Source organism: Emiliania huxleyi (genome assembly GCF_000372725.1).
Source record: "Emiliania huxleyi CCMP1516 unplaced genomic scaffold EMIHUscaffold_381, whole genome shotgun sequence".
Taxonomy (NCBI): Eukaryota; Haptophyta; order Isochrysidales; family Noelaerhabdaceae; genus Emiliania; species Emiliania huxleyi.
Window position 1 is genome coordinate 64,345 of NW_005199109.1, and position 19,454 is coordinate 83,798.

Below are 19,454 nucleotides of genomic sequence, written 5' to 3' on the forward strand. Positions count from 1 at the left end.
AGCGCCGCCCAGCCCGTCGCGTCATTCGAATGGACCGCGCACGACGTGGCCGAGTGGGCGCACTCGCTCGGGACGAGCGAGGACTACTCTCCTGCATTCCTCATCCACGGCGTGGATGGGCTGGGCGTTCTCTCCCTCGGAAGGGAGGATCTGGCAGACTGGAAGGTGAAGCCGGCCGACCAGACGATCATCCTCCAGGCCCTGCACGAGCTCAGATCCGCCAAAGAGCGCGTCTCTGTGGAGCCCGGCTCGCCCCATCGTAAGGACTCGCCGCGCAAGGCGGCCGCGCCTCAGCAAAGCCTGCCGCCCGCAAAGGCAACCCAGCCTTTGGAAGCCACTTCCCGCTTCCAAGCAGGCACCCCGGACTCGGTTCAGCGGGTGGGATCACACAGCCCACGCACTCCGCGCAGCCCGCGCAGCCCGCGCAGCCCGCGCAGCCCGCGCAGCCCGCGCAAGCAAAAGACGTACCTCAACGGCGTCATGGGGGATTTGCACGGCGGGGGCGCAGTGCCGACCTGGAAGGAGGAGGTGCTGAAGCGGGCGCAGCGGCGCACCACCTCTGAATCTCCGCGGGCTGCGAGGGCCGGGCAGGCATGCGCGGCTGCGGCGTCCGAAGAGTCCGCCTTCCTGGCGACCGCCCGCTCGACGACCTCGGAGCGCACCGCACTCTCTCAGACCCAGACCTCGCTCGCTGCGACGGCGACCGCAAGCGGCAAGGCGGCCGATCTCGAGCGTCAGCTCTTCTCGTATCGCGACGCTCTCAGCGAGCAGCAGCTGCAGGCCCAGATGCTCGAGCACCGCGAAACGCAGCTCTCGGAGCAACAAGCGCGCAGCCTCGAGAGCTGCGCCGACAGTGACGGCATCATCAGCAGCGCGCGGCGCGAGCACCGGCTAAACAAGGAGCTCAACCGGCTCTCCCGGGTGGTGGAGGTGGCCATGTCGCGCGTGTCCGACGCCGAGAGACTCAACCGTGGGCTGGCAAGCATGATTGATACGTTGCGGAAGGCGCGTTCCGACTTTTTGCGTCAGATGTCGCGCCTCGCGGAGCGAGAGCGAGCAATGGCGGCAGACATGAAGCAGCTCGTGGCGCTCGCAAACTGCTCCCTCGACGAGAAGGAGAAGGTGGAGGCGCGGCTCAAGCGAACCGGCTTCGAACACCGTCAAGAGTCGGCCGACAAGGAGAATAAGCTCGCCAAGCTCGAGCTCGACATCCGCGGACTAGAGGCTGCCCTGCGGAGTGCGCACGACGCGGAGGACTCGGCAGAGCAGCTGGGGAAGCAGATGACCTATCGCGCGCTGCGGCAGAAGCGCCACGTGAGCCAGTCGCTGGACCTGCGGATGGGCCATTTGCAGAACCAGGTCCACGCCATGGAAGCGGAGTTTCAGCGCGTGCAGCGGACGCTCGGACTCGATCCCGCTGGACCTGCGGCTGGGCCGTGCAGGCACGCGGTGGGCGAGATCTTGCGGGTGGTTCGGGAGACAGAGAGCCGCCACGCTTCAGCTCTCAACTTCCTCGAGCGGCAGAGTCGGCAGAGGCTGAGCCTCGAGACGGAGATCGTCCAGTGCGAGACGCGGGCGGCGGAGCTCGCGCAGCAGCAGCGGAAGCACGACCTAGCGGCTTCTCAGTCGCAGGAGCGGACGAACCGCCAGACGCAGCAGGCACGCGCGGCTGAGGTTTCCGTGGAGGCGCAGGCGGCACTCCTGCGGGAGCTGTGCGCTCCTGTGCAAGCTATCTTCGAGCTGGTTGGACGGGAAGCGGCGAGGGGCCCCACCGCTGCCGTTGCCGCCACTGCTGACTCCTGCCGGCCAGACACCCTCTGCGACCACCTCCGGAAAATTGATGAGGCGGCATCCGACCTCTGGGAGGAGGCTAGCGCTCTGGTCGGGCTCGGGACGGCCCAGAACCAGCGTGAAGACGAGGAGGCGCCTGCTGTCGCGCCTCGACCGTCGGTGCTGCAGGGCTTCGTGGCTCCACACCCTCAGGAAGAGGTGCGCGGCGCTGGGTCGGCTCCACGCCGACGCTCGGTATTTGACACGCGCATGGAGCTGGAGCGCTCACGTGAAATTGCCTCGCAGCAAGGTCTGCTGAAGGGCGCGACCGAGAGATCTCTGCTGCCGACGGAGGACGACGAGGAGGAGGAACCTGCTGGCGGAGCGGGCACGTTCTGAGGACTGAGCACACACTTAGAGCCGGCGTAGCGGCCAGCGGCCACACGGGTCACGGCGCGACGGTTTGACGCGCCGCCCCCCCCGTGTAAGTGTGTCGTTGTACAGGATATGGAAGTCAATCAATAACCAAAATCACAACAAATATACTCGAACCCTGACTGACCGCGAAAAACGAGAGGGGACGCGCCAACGACCAGCGAGCGCGGCGAGACACAACGGCCGCGCTCGCTCCAGCACGATCTGCTCCTCGCCAACGTCTTACTCACGCGAGGCCAGAGTGGCGCAACAGCGGCTCGGGGCTCGGGTCGCGGCCGCGGAAGGCGCGGAAGACGTCCGATGGGGCGGTGCCTCCGCCGAGCGCGAGCACCGTGTCGCGGAAGCGGCGGCCGACTTCGCGCACCGCTTGCTCGTCGTCGAGGCCGGCCTCCTCGAAGGCGGCGAAAGCGTCGGCGGAGAGCACCTCGGCCCACTTGTACGAGTAGTAGCCCGCGCTGTACCCGCCCGCGAAGATGTGGCCAAACGAGCAGAGGAAGCGGTCGTCGGGCAGCGGCGGCAGGACCGCGTAGCGCTCGGCGAGCTCGTGCTGGAGCTCGAACGGCGTCTGCTCGCCGCGCGGGTCGTACGTGTGGTGGAGGCGCATGTCGAGCGCTCCAAACATGAGCTGGCGGATCATGCCCATGCCCGCCTGGAACGTCCTCTGCTCACAGAGCTTGCCGAAGAGATCCCGCGGCAGAGGCTCGCCCGTTTCATAGTGCTTCGCCATGCCCGCATCGTACACGGTCGCCGGATCATAGCACCAGTTCTCCATGAACTGCGACGGCAGCTCGACGGCGTCCCACTCGACGCCGGAGATGCCGGCCGCCGGCGCGTGCGCCACCTTGGTCAGCATGTGCTGCAGCCCGTGACCCGTCTCGTGGAAGAGCGTCGTGACTTCGTCGAAGGTCATGAGCGACGGCTTGCCGTCCACCGGCGGCGAGCCGTTGCACGTCAGGTACGCCACCGGCTTGCGGTCGAGCACCTTTGACCTGCCGACACAGACGCCCATCCACGCGCCGCCGCGCTTGTTCTCTGGCCGCGCGTACGGGTCGAGGAAGAAGGAGGCGAGGTGCTCACCGCTCGCCTCGTCGAGCACCTTGAAGAAGCCGACATCCGCGTGCCACACCTCCGCCTCGCCGTCGGAGCGGACAATCTCGACGCCGTACAGCCGCCTGCAGAGCCCGAACAGGCCGTCGAGGACGTTGTCCAGCGCAAAGTACGGCCGCAGCTCCTCCTGCTCGAAGGTGAGGTAAGGTAAGGTAAACTTCTCCACACACACGAGGTGGTGGGGCAAGGGGGCGATCCTGCTCGAAGCCAAAGGTGTGCTCCGAGAGGCGCTCCGACCAGAAGGAGACGTCCCACAGCGCGAGCGCCGCGCCGTCGAAGCCGTTTGCGGTTGCAAACTCGGTCAGCTGCTGCAGCTCCTTTTGCGCGGCGGGATAGGCCTTGGCGAGAAGCATCTCTGTGAGGTCGTAGACGGCCTCGACCGACGGCGCCATCTTGCGCTCGATGCTCACCTCGGCGTAGCTGCCGAAGCCGAGGATGGACGCCTGCTCCTGCTTGATCTGCAGAATCTGCCGGATGAGCGGCGCGTTCACCTCGCCCGCGCGGGTCACAAAGGCGCGGTACAGCGCCTCGCGCACCGATCGGTCGCGCAGGAACTTCATCGCAGGCAAGTAGGACGGCATGTCGAGCCCGAGCCGCCACGGCCCGCTCTCCGCCGTCGCGCCCTCCTCCCCCTCCTCCGCCGCGCGCGACGCGGCGAGCGCGAGCGCCGACGGCGGCAGCCCGTCCACCTGCGCCGGCTCGGTGAGGGTGAGGGAGAAGGCCTTGGTCGCGTCGAGCAGGTTGTTGGAGAAGGCGGTGGAAAGCTCGGAGAGCCGGATGCGGTTGGCGTTGAAGCGCTCCTTCTCCTCGCCCTGCAGGCCGACGCCCGAGAGGCGCATCGACGACAGCGAGCTCTGCACGATCCGCTGCTGCGCCGGCTCGAGCGAGCCGTCCTTCTCGAGCGCCTCGAGCGCCTTGAAGACCGCCTCTGACTGAGACAGCTTGGTGGTCGTCTTGACGACCTCGCCCTGCACCTCGCCGTGCGCCGCGCGCAGCTCGTCGCTGTTCTTCACGCCCATCAGGTGGTTCACCACGCCCCACGAGTACTCGACCGGCGCCTCGAGCTTCTCCAGCTCCTCAATAACCGCTGAGTACGAGACATCGCCGCTCTGCTGCAAACGCGATTCGAGCGACTCGAACTCGCTCTCCATCGACGAGAGCGCGCCCGACACCGCGTCCTTCACGTGCACTGCCTCGATGGCGCTGAAGAGCGGAAGGCTCTCCTGCAAAAGCAGCGGATTCTCGGTGACCAGCGCCTTCACGCCGAGGCTGCGCCTGCCGCCGCGAAGCAGGGCGGCCGACGAGCGGGCGAGCGCGGACACAGTGACACCCACGGTGCCCAGGCACGTGAGGCAGAGCATCTTCGCCAGCGCTGCTGCGGAGAATTTTCGAGGAAAAGGCACGTCCATAAAAGAATTTTACCAGACCTCCCTCGCACAACACTGGGATCACACTCCTCTCCTTAAAATCCCTGTGTGGTGGCGGCGTGCCGTTCTCCCATCCCTCCCTTGGGCGTCTCTTTTCTTTCTTTCTTTACACTGGGCACGGGACTGGCTCGCACTGGCACTAACACAGGTACACCCATAAAAGAATTTTACAACAAACCTCCCTCGCACAACACTGGGCACGGGACTGGCGCGCACTGGCACTATACCAGCAGAAAGACTTTTACGCGGCTAATGCACCTGTCGACGATGCCTCTCTGCGGCCGACGACGCTCCAAGGCTCAGCTGATGCGGCTTCCCTCGGTTCTGCGACCTCAGCGCGGGCGGCACCTGCCCCGCCGTGAGGCCGCCCTTCTCGGCCTGCGCAAAAAAGCTCAGGTTGAGCGAGAGGTAGCGCATCGACGATTGGCCGATGGCCGGCGCCACCCTGAGGGCAAGAAAGTTGTCGAAGCAGTCCGTCACGGGGAAGGCGTCGCTCAAGAGCTGCCGCGCCATCCGCCGCGACACTCCGAGCGCGTGCGAGCAGTAGCCCGGGGCCAGCCCGGGCAGCAGCGCGTTGCGGTTGCGATGCGGCCGCGTGTCCCTCGAAACGCACCTCCCCGTCTGAAGCTTCTCTGCGCGGCTCCTCGGCCGGTAGGTCTTGGGCAGAGGCACGCCCACAAGGCCGCGGCGGCAGTCCGCGAGCTTGACCAGGTCCCACGTGCCGCGCTCGCGCTTTAGCCACTGCAGGTGCTCCCCGCCAGTCAGCAGCGCCGCCGTCGGGCACACCTGATTGCAATGGTGGGGTCACGTGGACGCTTGCCGGCGGAGTGCCGAAGCCTTTTTGCCGAGCAGACGGGAAGGCGCAGGCTAGGAGGTGCCCGGGTATGTCTAGCAAGGGTCTCTCGGCTCTCGGGTCCTCACGTCGTCCTCCAGAAGAAGAGCAAACTCGTGCGGTGAACGCAGAAAGTCGTCGAGCGCGGCGAGCACCGAGAGGGTGTAGCACAGCTCGTTGCACAGCCGAGGGACAGAACCATTGGCCGTGGCGCAGCTGCGGAATTTGGGGAGGAGGCAGCGCTCTGTCTGCCCAGCGGCGCAGCTCGGCGCCATCCACCAGGACTGGCCCTCGCTCGCGGGAGCGGCGGCCCTTGCGCGGCGGAGAAAGTCTACGCGCGGCCAAGTTCCCCACTCGTGGCCCGAGGCACCCTCAAAGTAGGTCAGGAAGGAGCGCGGCAGGCGGAGGCCCTCCTCGAGACTCTGCCTCATGCCCGCGGCGAGCACTGCCGAGAGAGGGGAGGAGAATGAGCTGCTCCGCGGGCTGGCGCCTGGCTACTGCTCGCACGCCTTTGCCGTCTCGAGCCGCGTGGCGCCTCACCTCGTGCGGCACCTCTTCCCGGCGTCGGATGTGATCGACTCGCTCTTCACGTCGCATTTTGCCAGGCAGCAAGGGTTTCGCATGCGCAGCTTCAACCACAGCTTATTTGCCCAGCTCGACAAGGGGTCGAAGGGGAGATTACGGAAGGGGCTGCGCTCGCACGCTCACGGTGCTTCGGTGCGGCTGGAGGGTTAAACGGACAGGCAATGTTGCAGGGCCCCAACTTTTGCCGCTCTTCAGGGGTCTCTATTGCGGGGTTATGACGAGGGCTGAGAATTGATATTGAAGATCCCGCACACCAAGATCGTGCAGGGCGGGAACACATGGCTCATGGGTCCCACCATCTAAATAGATCTCCATCTCTCGTCCGTTTGTGTGTTCACCCCTAACGGTCGTTTGCGGCTAGCCCACCCGGTGCTTTTGCGGCTTTGATGTGTCGGCCTTTGGGCTTTGCAATCGACGACCCGCAACATGTCCATCCCCTTGCAGCTGAGGTCCAGTCGGTTTCAAGCCGCGCCCTTGGGGGAAACAGGAGGTCCGCTTTGGGCCAGTCAGCGCCAGCCGCCACCACGACCGCAGAGGACCAAAATCAGCGCCACGCCCAAAAGAAGATTGCAGCCGCGACCTGCCGGAAGGACGGAATCGGATTGTAATTGAGCGCAGGTTTGCCACGTCTCTCACGGTTTCTAAGCCGCGGATGCGCACGTTAGAAAGCACAACAGAGCCCGCTGCGTTTGTTCGCAGCAGCATTGCGAACGCCTCCACACTGCTAGACAGCTGGAGATGACGTCAATGAGGGCCTCCTCGGCGGGTAACGGCGGCCGCCTGCACCGCCTCCTCTGCCGCTGGTACAACACGGCGGAAGAGCTTGCCGAGTGCTTTCAGTGGGACACTCTCATCCTTGCTACCGCGCGTTGTGTCTGGTGGCCGTGGTGGCGCAAGGAGCCTGTGTCGCGCGAGCAATTTGGAACTCTCGGCGATGGGACGCACGAGAAATTTACGAGAAACTTTGCCATTAAGTAGAAAACCACACTTAAACTGGGGGGTGCCTCGCGGCGGCCGCTGCGCGAGGGCCCGCGAGGCTGCGGTGTGGTGCGGAGGAAGCGGGCGGTCTCCGGCCGTCTCCCCCGGGCCCTGCGCGCTGCGGGCGGCAAATCTTTGCAGAAAACAAACGGCAGTCTTTACAACGACGGCGCACAGGCGACAGGTGCTTCTCGCACGCACACAACCAGACGCGCGAATTTCAGGCCTGCGCCATGAATTCGCGGCGCAAGGTCGCAAGGTTGCACCCCGCCCCGGCATCCTTCCCCCGCGGCGCGAGACCGCGAGAGGCGGCGCAACCATCAGGAGGGGAAGGCGCAAGGGCGGGGCGGAGAGGGGGGGGGGGGGTCAAAAAAGCTCATCCTCCTGAGAAGAACAGCGGAGGGGGGGAGGGAAGGTGAGAGGGCGAGGATGGAGAAGGGGGGGAAGGGCGGTGTGAGCAGCGAGGGGGGGCGGCGGTGAAGGCCAAGGGGAGGCGGAGGTGGAGGTCAGGCCTGGTGGGTCGCGATGGTGCAGTCCGAGGTAGGGTAGGTGACGCAGGTGAGGCAGAAGCCCTGGCCCATCTGGTCGTCGTCCAGGAAAGCGCCGTCCGACTGGTCGATCGTGCCCTCAATCACCTTGCCCGCGCACGACGAGCAGGCGCCAGCGCGGCACGAGTAGGGGAGTTCGATGCCGTCCTCCTCGGCCTTGTCGAGGATGTACGTGTCGTCTGGGCAATCGATCGTGCTCGAGCCATCTGGCGTCTTGAGCGTCACCGAGAAGAAGCACCCCTGGAACTCCTTCATCAGCCGGTCGGGCTCAAAGTAGACCGACTTGATGTCCACCTACGAGTCTCGCGAGATTGTCGGCGGCGCTCAAGCGGACTAAACGTGGCGGCTCGCGCGCCTTGTCGCTCTCGAGCACCCAATCGCCTTCGTGGCCCTCCCGGTCGGCGAGAGCAGGATTGCCCGTCACGTTGGACGATGCCGCGAAGTTTGTCTTTGTCATCTCCTCGATGGCGGCGAGCACCTGCGGTGTGTATCAACGTGCCGAGATGGCCGGTGGGTGGGTAGAGCCGGGCCCCTGGCGAAAGCGCAGGGCCTGCTTGCCCTTCTCGTCCTTGTAGAAGCTGCACGCAAGCAGGTCCACCCGGCCACCGTCGACGACCGCACTTCCGAGCGCCTATACGAGATGCGCGTGTCGGAGAGCAGAGGGTGCGATTGCCGCGCCAAGGCCGGAGGCTGCGCCCGCATCACTTGACCGCACGGGCTGGTCTCCTCGAGTAAGGTCGACGCGGCGTCTGCGCTTTCGAGCTTGACCAGCTCGCTGACACGCCACCAAACGTCGCCCCCGCCTGGGCCGTGGTTGGCCAGCATGATGGAGTCAAACTTGCCGTGCAGAGACACCTGCGGTTTGGTGCACGTGGAGTACCATGGGCGCGGAGTTCGGCTGTGGGGCTCATACGTGAGGGGGGGGAGGGACGCCTTGGCGTTGATGGCCGATGTGAGGCTCTCGGCCGTGGCTTTTGCAAAGTCGTACTTGACGGCAACAACGTTCTCGCGAAGGCACTTGACAAAGTCCTTCTGGTCGGGCGTGTTGCTGGCATACAGACACAGACACTTGCCCACTTTGCCACCGGTGACGAGGTTGCTGAACTCGGCGAAGTCAATCTTGCCATTGTCTCCGCCCACCTTTAGAAGGACGGCGTCGAGCGCTGCAAGCTCATCGGAAGAGAACTTTTCGCCCACCGTGGAGACAATTTTCTTCAGCTCGTCCTTCTCGAGGTAGCCCGAGCCGTCCTTGTCAAGCACCGTGAACGCCTTGGCAAGCTGGGTCTGCGAGGGCATGGGCTTCGCATTCTCGACGAGGAAGAAGCAAAGATCGTCGAGACTGATTTTTCCCCCACTGTCGGCCAACTGTGCTGCCGCCTCAAGGTCCGCGTTTGTCGGGTTCTGCGCAAGCTGCTTCCGCAGGACCGTGGCAAGCTGGTCCTTCGAGATGCCGTCTGAGTACAGGCTTAGGGCCTTCTGGTAGGTACCGAGCAGTTTCGCCTTTGCCCGTTTCGCCCCCTCAGCGTACTTCCCACCCTCGTAGCCGACCATCGGGGGCGCGAGGACGCACGTCGCTCGTCACCCCGTAATTCGGCACCCCCTGCACCCCACTCCTACTCCTATAACACAACCCCCACAGCGTGGTCGTCTACGTGTTCAGAAACACAGCGAGGCGAGGGTGAAGGGGTAGTACCCGGGGTAAGGGGCTGTGTGGGGCTATCTGTGACTACTCCATCTAGCCTGGGGGGTAGCAGGAGGGGGGGGGCAGAGGGTAAGATATGGGTGAGGCCAGCTACAAGTCGGACGCCCTCCCGTCGTCGTCGGAATACTCCTCGGAGCGGTCGGCGTCCTCGTCGTCGTCCTCGGTCTGCATTGCCTCGCCAGCCGTGAACCTGAAGACGGCGTCGGCCGGCGCCGAGGCGCCGGCGGCCGTCATCAGGTGCATGACCATGCGGTCGCGGCATGCCGCATCAATCTTGCCGCGCCCGGCCAGCTCGTTCGCGAGCCAGTCCGGGGCGACCGTCGTCGCCACGGTCCCCTGGGGAACTGTGGCGTACACCTTGCTGGGGCCGCGTCGATACCCGTCGTCCCTCTCCGGGGGCAGCGAGTATTCGACTCCTATATTGGACCCGGCCTGGCTGCGCGCCTGCGCAGCTGCAGACCGCAGCCCGGCCATCACGTACTCGATGTTCTCGCGCAGCTGCGCGCGCGGGCGCTCCGCGTTCTCGGCCTCGTTCGCGGCGCGCTCGCCAGCCTCCTTCGCCCGGCGCTCCTTCTGCCGGATCTTCTTGGCCTTGCGTGACGCGGTTCGAGCCGCAAGCTGCTCATCAGTGAGCTCCTTCTTCTTCGGCGCGGTGCGCTCGATGTACGAGCGCTCCGCCACCTTCACCGACTCGCGGTCGCCCGCGGCCTTCTCGTGCTTCAGGTCGACCTCGATGGTCGCGTAGCCAGGCCTTATCAGCCTGACACACGACGCACCGAACAACCGTGCGACACCCACCGCGTCCTCCAGTTGCGCGCGATCGGAGCGATTCCAGGGTCCGCTGCGCATCCCCGGCAGTACGACGGTGGCCGGCGCTTGCGCGCCAGCCCCGTCCGCCACCGGGTCCGCGGCCGCGGTCCCTGTCATAGCTACGCGCGCCATGGATCGGCGGTTACACTTCAGATCCTCATCGCAAACCCCGTCAGCAGTCCTCCTCCGGGAATGTACGTAAGAGCTACATAACTGAAAATTTTCGCTACTTTCGCTTTCACAGCTCTTTCTTGGAGCACTTGGAGTGCAGTTATCAACCTCGCATCCAGGACCGGGGAGCTAGAAGCGCACCCACAGCGGGCCGGATGATCGGTATCGATCGGGTTACGGGCTAGAGAGCCCTAGCCCCGGGGGTGCGCGTTCGCAGGGAAAGCCCTTCAGTGGTGTCTCTCTAGATGTTCAGTCTAACGCTCTCCCAACTGAGTGCTCAAGTCATTCGAGTTGTAGGACGTACGAGTTCCAAGCTGGCTTTGTAGCTGCCGTGCGGCCGTGTCCCCCGCGCACACACACATGGGCGCGTGCGGTTACTCGTGCAACGGCAGCGGCCATTCTGAAGAAACGCAGAGACCGAAAGGAAGCTTGGAGGTGGTGGAAGATCCCGTTTTGGCAGCACTGATGAAGTTTGACGTCAACACGGCGACGGGCTGACCAAGGAGGAGTTCAAGTGCAAGCATTGCGCGCATTCCGATTCTCGATGTCTTCCCAAAAGTGTAGGGCAATCCGCTAGAGGACATTCGCAGATTGCGATGCAGATGTTAATGGCATGCTCAGCGTGAAGGAGCTTGCAAGTGGCATGCCAGTCACGCTTCGCAACAAAATCCAGAAAAGGCTTGACGAAGGGTGGGCCTTCGATCGGTCCAAGTGGGAATAGAAGGACATTCATTCCGCCGCTGGCCCAAAGGCGTGGGGGCGTTGGGGGAAGGGAGGACGCTTTGCAGACTGATCTACTCGTACAGGCGGGGAAATGGGGTGCAAATGGGGCACGTGGCGCTCGGTCACAGCTGCGCGCCTGGATGGCCGCCCGTATGCGTATCCCCCGAGATGTGTCCGAACCCGTTTCGAGGATTTTTGCGCCGATGTCAGATCACGCACCCCGCGCCGGCACACATCCACGGCGGGGTGTGGCCCGCTGCGCTTGCCGACTTATATTCTGCGGTGGTGGACTGCGCACACGACTGCCCTGAGTGAAGAGGTGAGGAAGTCCCCGAAGACGGTGCTCGTGTGCTCATGCGATGCGCGATGCAACTCGACTTTTGGAAGCGAAAAAAGAAGCTTTGCACTCTGTGACGCGCGTGTGAGCGCCCTTGAAGGCAGTTGCCGTCGCTGCTTTAGCAGTGTCTCTCTCTCCCGTCATTTTGCATGCGTGCACACACAGAGGCGTCCGGGCCGATATGCTCGTCCGTCTACGCGTATTCTCGCGTCATGTAGCCTGCGTTTTCGCAAACACCAAGTGAGAGGGGATTGTGATGCAATGGGCTATTTGTGTAAGGCAGACCTCGCAGCGCGCTTTGAATGAGGGTTGCGGCGTCTGCACCTTCTCCACCATCTCTTGCCATGTAGCCTGCGTGTGCGTCGGAGAGGTGGGAGGAAAGGGTGGGAGTGAGGGGGAGGGCTGCAAGGAGACGGCTGGCAGGTGAGCAGACCTCGCAGCGCGCTTTGAATGAGGGTTGCGGCGTCTGCACCTTCTCCACCATCTCTTGCCATGTAGCCTGCGTGTGCGTCGGAGAGGTGGGAGGAAAGGGTGGGAGTGAGGGGGAGGGCTGCAAGGAGACGGCTGGCAGGTGAGCAGACCTCGCAGCGCGCTTTGAACGAGCGTCGCGGCGTCCGCACCGTCAGCGCCTTCTCTTGCCATAAATCCTGCACGAGGGGAGTTCCTCAGGAATCGGAAGGAGAGGGTAGGGAAGGATATCGAGCGCAGGACGAACCCCGCAGAGCGCTTTGAATGAGGGTCGCTGACTCGTCACCACTGGCTTTTATTTTGCCATCGAAGGCGCGACCGTAAGCCTCAGTGGGCTGTTCCTCTGCCGCTCCCTCGGCGGAACAGCAGGCGCCCATGCCGAAGTGATTTCCGACGCGACTGCTCGGGGACGGCCGCAATTGACTTTTGCAAATTAATTTTTTTCTCAGGAGCGTCATTTTGTACCAACCCCCCCTAGTTCGTGGGGACCCCCCCGCCGGTCGGTGGTCTGCCCCCGAGGTGGACCGGACCCCCCCTCCGGTCGCTCGCTCTCTCGGCGGCGGGAGATGTGACGACCGACCCCCCCCTCGGTCGGTGTCCTTGCCGTGTGAGCCCCCTCAAACGCTCTCCCTCCTTCTCGCGAACCGCCACGGGCGCTCCGAAATCGCCGGTTTTCACTATGAAAACTAGTCACGCAGCCAAGATCCAAGGAGACTTCTTCGTCGAGGCCCGACCGAGCGAGCCCGACCCCACACATAGCACATATCACATCCAGGGCCGGGGAGCTAAGAAGCACACCCAGCGGGCCGGATGATCGGCATCGGGTTGCGGGCAAGAGAGCCCTAGCCCCGGGGGTGCGCGTTCGCAGGGCCATAACACGGGTCTCCGAGGGATGGTTCCGTGTACCGGGTTTCCCCTTAACTGCAGAACGCACCCTCTACTCGGAGCTAGTGGACACGACACTAACTACTGATACGAGAATACATACCGCCCCCACGCAACTAGAAGAAGAAGGTCTTGTTAGCTTCTAAAAATCTCTCTCGCAACTACTCGAAGATAATACGAGAATACGCAGCTGCGAGACGCCTATAAAGAAACAGCGGGGTAAAGTTCGGCGGCTATGATAAACCGAAAGTTGTCGTAAAACGCGGGCGAAAGCAAAGCAGAGGGCGGGCGCTTTCTGCCGCAGCGATGCCCGCAGCCTGTCTCTCTCTCTCTCAGCCTGTCGAGCAGCTTCCGCGGCGCACATGCGCCGCGGGGTTGAACGACAGCCGCGCCTCTCGAGCCACCCGTGCCACGCGCGGCGACGCGCACCCTGCGCGCCAGTCGGCGCATTGGCAGTACTGCACCAGCCAGCACGGCGTGGAGCAATGCATCCAGGGCATTGTGTTGGGCGCCGCGCGCACAAATTCTTTGAAAGCGGTGCGGCCACCATGGTAAGCAGAGGTCAAACAGAGCGGGCGCCGCGGGCGCCACACCCAGATCGCGCTTCATCAACAGAGCGGGGCTGCAAAAGGCGATCTTGGCGCAGGACGTCGCCGCCGCACGGGTCTGCCTCGACAGCGGCATCAGCCCAGACACCAATATGACCGACTATGCCTGCCATGCGCTTGGTTTCGCAGCGCAGGACGGCGCTATTGAGATTGTTCGCCTGCTGATCGATCGCGGCTGTCAACTTGCCGTGCGGGCCGAACGGCGTAGGGAACGCGCTGTTGCAGGCGTGCCAGGGCGCTCAGTCGGAAGTCGCGGCTCTTCTGGTCGCGAGCGGTGCGGACACCACTCTGAGCAACGGAGACACGATACTCAGCAACCTGATCACCACTGCAAACGCGTTGAATGAGCACCTGGTCTCCGGGAGATCCCCGCAAGCGGCCAACGGTGGGAGATCCCAGCAAGTGGTCCACGAACAGCGGACAGCGATCGCCCAGTTGCTGGGACTCGCCTCCGACAGCCTGAAGGCCGACGTCGAGAAGGCCATCTCGCCGCTCTCCGTCAGCGAGGCGCTCTACGAAGCTGCCCTGGCCGGCTGGCTCGGGCTGCTCGAGCAGATGCTGAAGCATGGCGCAGACGTCGCGTACTCTCGGCAAAACGGAGCCCACCCTCTGTACATCGCCTGCAAGGAAGGGCACGAGAGCTGCGCGAGAGCGCTCGTCGCCGCGGGCGCGGACCCGAACCAGGTCAAGGCGGGCGGCTGGACGCCGCTGCTGCTGGCCGTGCAGGACAGCCATGTCGGCTGTGTGCGCGTGCTCATCGAGGCGCGTGCCGACCTCGACCACTGCATCGACCCTCAGCCGGCCGGCAACACCACATGCGCGGTGATGCACGCTGTTGCGGCGCCCGTGCACGCCGAAGGAGGAGGCGCCGCGGCCGATGAGAAGGGCCACCAGGCCCTCGCCCTCGAGGTGAGGCGGATCGGGCTCTCTACGTTCTTTGACCGTGTGTCGGTGGTGGTGTGTAGGTCCTCGCGCTCCTCCTCGAGGCGAGGGCCAACCCCGACACCGCCTCCGCGGCGAGCGGCCACACGGCGCTGTCCAGCGCCTGCTCCACCGGCCTGGAGAAGTGCGCGCTGCTCCTCGAGTGCTATGGCGCCCGGCGCCACACGGCTCACAGAGTCCCGGAGGTGCGGGACACGCGCGCACAACATGCACATGCACATGCACATGCACATACACGTGCATGCACATGTGCATGCACATGCACATGCACACTGCACATGCACATGCACAACACAACATGTACAACAGGCGCTGTCCGGTGGCGAACTCGAGACGATCGAGGTCGACCAGCTCGCCTCTGTGGCCGAGTTGGTCGACTGTGGCATGCGCGACTTCATGCTCGACACGTCTGACTGGGTCTCGCCGCTGCACTTCCGGCTTGTGGCGCCACTCGCCCGCACCCGCGCCCTGCTGCGCGACGGCGCGGAGACGTGGCCGGCGAGTGCGAGTGCCAGGAGCCCTCCCCGCACCTCCTCGGACCCCTTCCACAGGCGCAGACGTGTTTGCCACCCTCGAGCTCCCGCGGCGCTGGAGGGACGCGCGCCGCGACTGCCACGCGACGCCGATGGCCGACGCGCGCGCGTGGCTTGCGGGCAAGCGCGTCGGCGCGCTGTGGCCGTCGCAAGCCGACAGCTGGTCGGAGCCGGGCAGGCGCAGCGCGGTCGAGGGGCGGGTGGAGGAGGCGCACGTCACCGCGGCCGCGGCGCTGCTCGTCGAGGCGCGAGAGCGGTGGCCTGTCCACAGCACAACGTGTGAACAGCGTCGCTCCACAGCAACCGCCCGCGCTAGGCGTGCGAGTGGTCGCCGAGGTCGCACTTGCCTCTTCCCGCCGGCTGTGGGTGTGAACGGCGCCTCTTCCACGGCCCTCCTCCTCGGGGACAGGTCGCACGCCCTCTTCCCGCCCCAGATGCGAGCCCGCGCCTGCGACCTCGCCTGGCTCGGCCACTTGGCAGCCCGCGCCCTCGAGGCGCTCGCCGAGGAGCGCGCATTCGATGCGATCATTGGCGAGCGTGCTGTCGACCCGAGCCGGGGCGTGCTGCGAGCTGTCGAGTGAGCCTTCTCGGAACGCTCCGCTAGGCGAGCGCGCCGTCGAGCTGGGCGTGCTGCGCGCGCATGAGGTGGTACCCTGGCGGGCTCTTGCTGTGAACAGCGCCTCTTCACAGTGCAGCGTGTGGATAGGCGGAGGTGGACGCGCTGACCGACGCGATCGCCCGCGGCAAGCTGAGCGTGCGCGACGCGCTGCAACAGCACCGGCCCGCGGTGGCGGCGCTGGACCCGGCGTGCGTCGCTCGTGCGCCGCACTTCTCCGCCGTCGCGCTGCTCGACGCGTGGCGGGACCGCATCATGCCGCAAGCGCTGCGGCGCGACGACCGGGCGCTGTGGTATTGCTCCCCCGGCCATGGGTCGATGCAGGCGGCTAGCCAGCTCTCGGACGCGCTCTACATGTCGAGCCCGCCGGCCAGACCTTGTCCTGAGATAGTAAGCCTTCCTTTGACTCATCGCTGTTTCCCTTCTTAGGTCGAGTCGCCGGCCGGCTCGTTGGCTCGGTGGCACCACGGTCCTGATCTCTGGAGTCAGGAGCGCTGCCCACGCGCACCTCAACGGCACGACGGGCACTATCCGCGACATGTTCCCGACCGCGAGCGGGCGCTGGCCAGTCCGGACGGACTGGGGCGTGCTCGCGCTAAAGCCGGAGAACATCGCGCCGGCTGGCCTGGAGGCTTTCCGCTGAGCGCGTTGAGGCGGAGTGCGTGTGCGCGGAGTGGCGGAGATGGGAGAAACAGGCTCAGACAGAGGCACCCGAGATGGGAGCGAAACAGGGTACATAGTATGTTAAAAGTCATAAAACATAGGCAGAGAGCCAGAGGGGCACCCCCCACCCGCGCATGGTGTACGCGGTGTGCATCTTTAGACATGACGTCGTAAAAATGGCTAAATGGCAAAACGGGGACCTGGTCAGTCGGCGTGAGTCGCTCAAACCGGCTCAAAGGCTCACGCGCGCGTCCTCTCGTCGGAGCAAAGAGCGCAGCAGACTTGACGGCGGCGACGGCGGACATGGCAGAGACGAGTGTGAGACAAAGGGCGGCGGGGATGGAGGGCGGGAGCGACGGGGATGGAGACGGTGACGGTGGCGAGGGAGAGGAAGGGGGTCCATTAACACCAGACAGCGAGAGGGGCGGGGAGGAAAGGGGGAGAGAGGAAGCCAACGGCGATGCCACCAGCAGCAAGGGACACGATGAACAGGTAGACAACGGCCAAGGCGATGGCGAGGACGAGGAGACACGGGACGATGGCAGGCGAGACGAGGAGGACGGAGGCGAGGGAAGAGGCAGCGCCACAGTCGACGGAGGCGACAACGATGGAGAAGGGGAGGGAACGACAACGCGCACAGAGGATGAGGATATAAACTGGGAGGACGCAGCGGAGGGGATAGACGAGGGAATCGAGGGACCGGAGGGCTTTCGCGACAGCGACGATGACGACGAAGGCAGGGGAGGAGACGGAGGGGCGACACGCAGGAAGAGCGAAATCGCTAACGGCCCGAGCAGAGAGGGCGACGACGGCGGAGCACGAGGGGGCAACGGAAACGCTACCAATGACGCGAACCGAGGCACGGGCGACGGCGGGGACGGGGAGGGCGACAGCGACGTCGAGGTTGACGCAACGGTATCGAGAGCGCCACCCAAAAGGATTCGGACAGCCATGGAAGTCACCGAATGGAGGGCGAACGGCACGACACGAAAAGGTTAAACAAAACACCTCGGGCACAGCACACAGGCTCGACACAGGTGCGAACTGGCGCGTGCTAGAAAGAAGTACCGAGGCGGCCATGGTGGAGGGGAGGGACGGGAGGACGAAAGAAGGGCGAGGAGGACGAGCGGCCCGCACAGGTCGCGAGCAGACAGCGCCTGCTGGCCATTTCGAGACATTCGCAAAGAACGCTAGCTACATGGGCTTGCCCATCCCGGAGTGGTTCGATCCCACATAAACCCGAGACGGTGACGGGAAGCGGCGCTGCGATCTCAGGCCCAGTGAGGTAGTGCGCCAGCCTAACCCGGATCCTGCTGAACAAGCTCCTCTTGTAGCTCGATCGGTCACACCGCCATCGCCGTTGGGGAGAGAGGGGACGACACTGCTTCGGCAGCGTGCACCTCGATCCTGTACCGTGTTTGTTATGACCCCCCCCAATGAACATACCAGTGAGGGAGGGCGAGACGATCGAGGGGTCCCGTACGCGTACCACGCGGAATCGGCCCTATCCAGTGCTCAAGTGCTCAAGCTACATGGGAGGGCTTCGTGAAGGATGGATTGAAAAACATTCGAACAAAGAAGAGGCGACGGGAGGAACCGGCAAGGACAAAATCGTTCTTCGTCCCACCCCTCGGGCAACTCTTCGGTCTCCCAGAAGTGTTGCACGAGATGTCTCACGAAGCCAAATCCGTCGCTCGTCGACACGATAGCCTGCCACAGCCGTGCATGCAGGCCTGATGTTATGAAACATGGCATATCGCTCTCGGGCCCACAGACATCCCGCACGAGAGAGAGAGAGAATTCTTGATACGAAACCACGACGACACACACCAGTCGACTCGCATCGGTTGCCTCCATGAACGGCGGAGCTATTCTCGCGCCCACACCACACCTGGCTCCAACGTGGACACGCCCATAGCTGGGGACACTACTAGGTCACGCATGGCATCACAGAAGTTTTATCTCTGGGCCCCGAAAGGCATCTCTAGCAGTGTCGTTACACATGCCCCCTCCCCTCCTGGGCGCATGCGCCTCACGTCTCGCCAGAGCATAAGCCCTTGGCGTGTGGCGAGACGAGTTTTTCGCCATCGCAGCGAGCAGCAAGCCGCCCGCCGCAAACAGCCGGAGGCCTCGCCGCGGCACTGGCTGCGCCGCGGTCCCGCACCTCTCTCTCTCTCTCTCTCTCTCTCTTCTCTCTCTCTCTCTCTCTCTCTCACATCCCGCACAACGCCGCACTCACCGCCCTTTTTTTTTTCGCGAAACGCGTTCTCGCCGCCGGTCGCCGCAGGTCAGGCTAGCCAGCAAAACCCTTGCGTCCTTATTTTTCGTTGCGCTCCACGCAGCCCAGTGAGTGAGCATCAGCACGCCATGGCGGTGATCCACATCGATGTCGACCGCTTCTTCCTCGCGGTCCACGCCCAATTTGACCGGTCTGTTCGCGAGGGTCCAGGCACACCTCCGATTGCGCTCTTCCAGTACAACGACGTCATTTGTGTCTCCGCATCCGCGCGCGCACTCGGCGTGCGCAAGCACATGAGCCCGGAGGCTGCCCGCGCAGTCCTCACGCCGGCGGGCGGCCGGCTGGTGCACGCCTTCTGGCGGGACTGGCCGGGTCCGCGCACGTGGTACAAGCCGTATCAGGACGCCTCCCGCGACCTCTTCGCCTGCATCCGGGCGAGCCTCGACGCCGGCGCGGCGTGCGGCTCGACCCTCGAGCGCGCCTCGATCGACGAGGGGTACGTCTCAGTCGAGGAGAGGCACGGGCCGGAGAGCGTCGCGGAGGAGCTGGTGCGATCCGTGCGGGAGAGGCTCGGCTTGCCGGTCTGCTGCGGCGTCGCGCCCAACAAGCTGCTCGCCAAGCTCGCCTCCTCCGCCGCCAAGGCCTCCGGCGGCGGCTCTGGCGCCAGCGGGCGCGTGTATGCAGTCCGCAGCGACGAGGAGGCGCAGGCGTTGCTGCGGCAGACAGCGGCGCACAGGCTGCCGGGCCTCGGCTCGCGCGCCGACGCGCTGGCGAGGGCCGGCATCGAGGTCGCCTCGCAGCTCCAGACCCTCAATGTGCCGCGACTGCAAGTGCGTCCTCACCCTCTCCACCGCCGACGTTGCCAACGCCACCGGTCTGCGCTACGTCCGCCTCAGCTGGGGCGACGCGGATGCGGCTCACGTGGCGGAGGTCTCTCACGAGCGGGGCAGCGCCGGATCTCATGGAGCTTTATCTCGGCTACAACCAAATTGGCGTCGATGGCTGCAAGGAGCTGGCCGCCGCCCTCGGCAAGGAGGGGGCAGCCCCGCGGCTCGAGGAGCTCTATCTCAGCTAC

At 64.8% G+C, this 19,454-nt stretch overlaps 8 protein-coding genes across 8 annotated transcripts in view; 3 read left to right on the plus strand and 5 right to left on the minus strand.

The window, feature by feature from the left end:
• Positions 1-2,431: 2,431 nt before the first annotated feature.
• EMIHUDRAFT_316202 (hypothetical protein) lies at positions 2,432-6,168 on the minus strand (the record flags this gene model as incomplete). The annotated part of the gene is made up of 4 exons (XM_005771528.1): positions 2,432-3,439; positions 3,483-4,535; positions 5,524-5,525; positions 6,018-6,168. 4 exons carry the CDS (start codon positions 6,166-6,168, stop codon positions 2,432-2,434), a joined length of 2,214 nt encoding a protein of 737 aa, XP_005771585.1.
• A 414-nt stretch (positions 6,169-6,582) lies between these two features.
• EMIHUDRAFT_243224 (hypothetical protein) lies at positions 6,583-7,134 on the plus strand (the record flags this gene model as incomplete). Its single annotated transcript, XM_005771529.1, has 2 exons — positions 6,583-6,605; positions 6,909-7,134. The coding sequence occupies 2 exons, from the start codon at positions 6,583-6,585 to the stop codon at positions 7,132-7,134; spliced, it is 249 nt and encodes an 82-aa protein (XP_005771586.1).
• On the minus strand, positions 7,111-8,649 carry EMIHUDRAFT_430761 (hypothetical protein). Its single transcript, XM_005771530.1, has 6 exons — positions 8,616-8,649; positions 8,379-8,537; positions 8,233-8,313; positions 8,038-8,160; positions 7,647-7,976; positions 7,111-7,518 (listed from the first exon to the last, which is right to left on the minus strand). The coding sequence occupies exons 2-6, from the start codon at positions 8,505-8,507 to the stop codon at positions 7,501-7,503; spliced, it is 681 nt and encodes a 226-aa protein (XP_005771587.1). The 5' UTR covers positions 8,508-8,537; positions 8,616-8,649; the 3' UTR covers positions 7,111-7,500.
• Positions 8,650-8,771: 122 nt separating this feature from the next.
• On the minus strand, positions 8,772-9,131 carry EMIHUDRAFT_48027 (hypothetical protein; the record flags this gene model as incomplete). The annotated part of the gene is made up of 1 exon (XM_005771531.1): positions 8,772-9,131. A coding segment is annotated over one exon (360 nt), but the record flags the coding sequence as incomplete, so codon positions are not given.
• Positions 9,132-9,474: 343 nt separating this feature from the next.
• Positions 9,475-10,326, minus strand: EMIHUDRAFT_243226 (hypothetical protein; the record flags this gene model as incomplete). Its single annotated transcript, XM_005771532.1, has 1 exon — positions 9,475-10,326. One exon carries the CDS (start codon positions 10,324-10,326, stop codon positions 9,475-9,477), a length of 852 nt encoding a protein of 283 aa, XP_005771589.1.
• Positions 10,327-11,294: 968 nt separating this feature from the next.
• On the minus strand, positions 11,295-12,270 carry EMIHUDRAFT_243228 (hypothetical protein; the record flags this gene model as incomplete). Its single annotated transcript, XM_005771533.1, has 5 exons — positions 11,295-11,395; positions 11,711-11,776; positions 11,859-11,924; positions 12,007-12,072; positions 12,141-12,270. 5 exons carry the CDS (start codon positions 12,268-12,270, stop codon positions 11,295-11,297), a joined length of 429 nt encoding a protein of 142 aa, XP_005771590.1.
• An 814-nt stretch (positions 12,271-13,084) lies between these two features.
• On the plus strand, positions 13,085-16,120 carry EMIHUDRAFT_118136 (hypothetical protein; the record flags this gene model as incomplete). The annotated part of the gene is made up of 9 exons (XM_005771534.1): positions 13,085-13,315; positions 13,612-13,962; positions 14,352-14,513; positions 14,638-14,830; positions 14,880-15,117; positions 15,271-15,398; positions 15,466-15,509; positions 15,568-15,833; positions 15,907-16,120. The coding sequence occupies 9 exons, from the start codon at positions 13,085-13,087 to the stop codon at positions 16,118-16,120; spliced, it is 1,827 nt and encodes a 608-aa protein (XP_005771591.1).
• A 2,387-nt stretch (positions 16,121-18,507) lies between these two features.
• The window catches only part of EMIHUDRAFT_243231 (hypothetical protein), a gene marked incomplete at both ends in the record, with an annotated part of 3,845 nt that continues 2,898 nt past the window's right edge, over positions 18,508-19,454 (plus strand). The window contains 2 exons of the mRNA XM_005771535.1: positions 18,508-19,167; positions 19,211-19,309. Of these exons, the coding sequence (XP_005771592.1) occupies positions 18,508-19,167; positions 19,211-19,309 (759 nt within the window). The remainder of the gene's footprint in view (positions 19,168-19,210; positions 19,310-19,454) is intronic.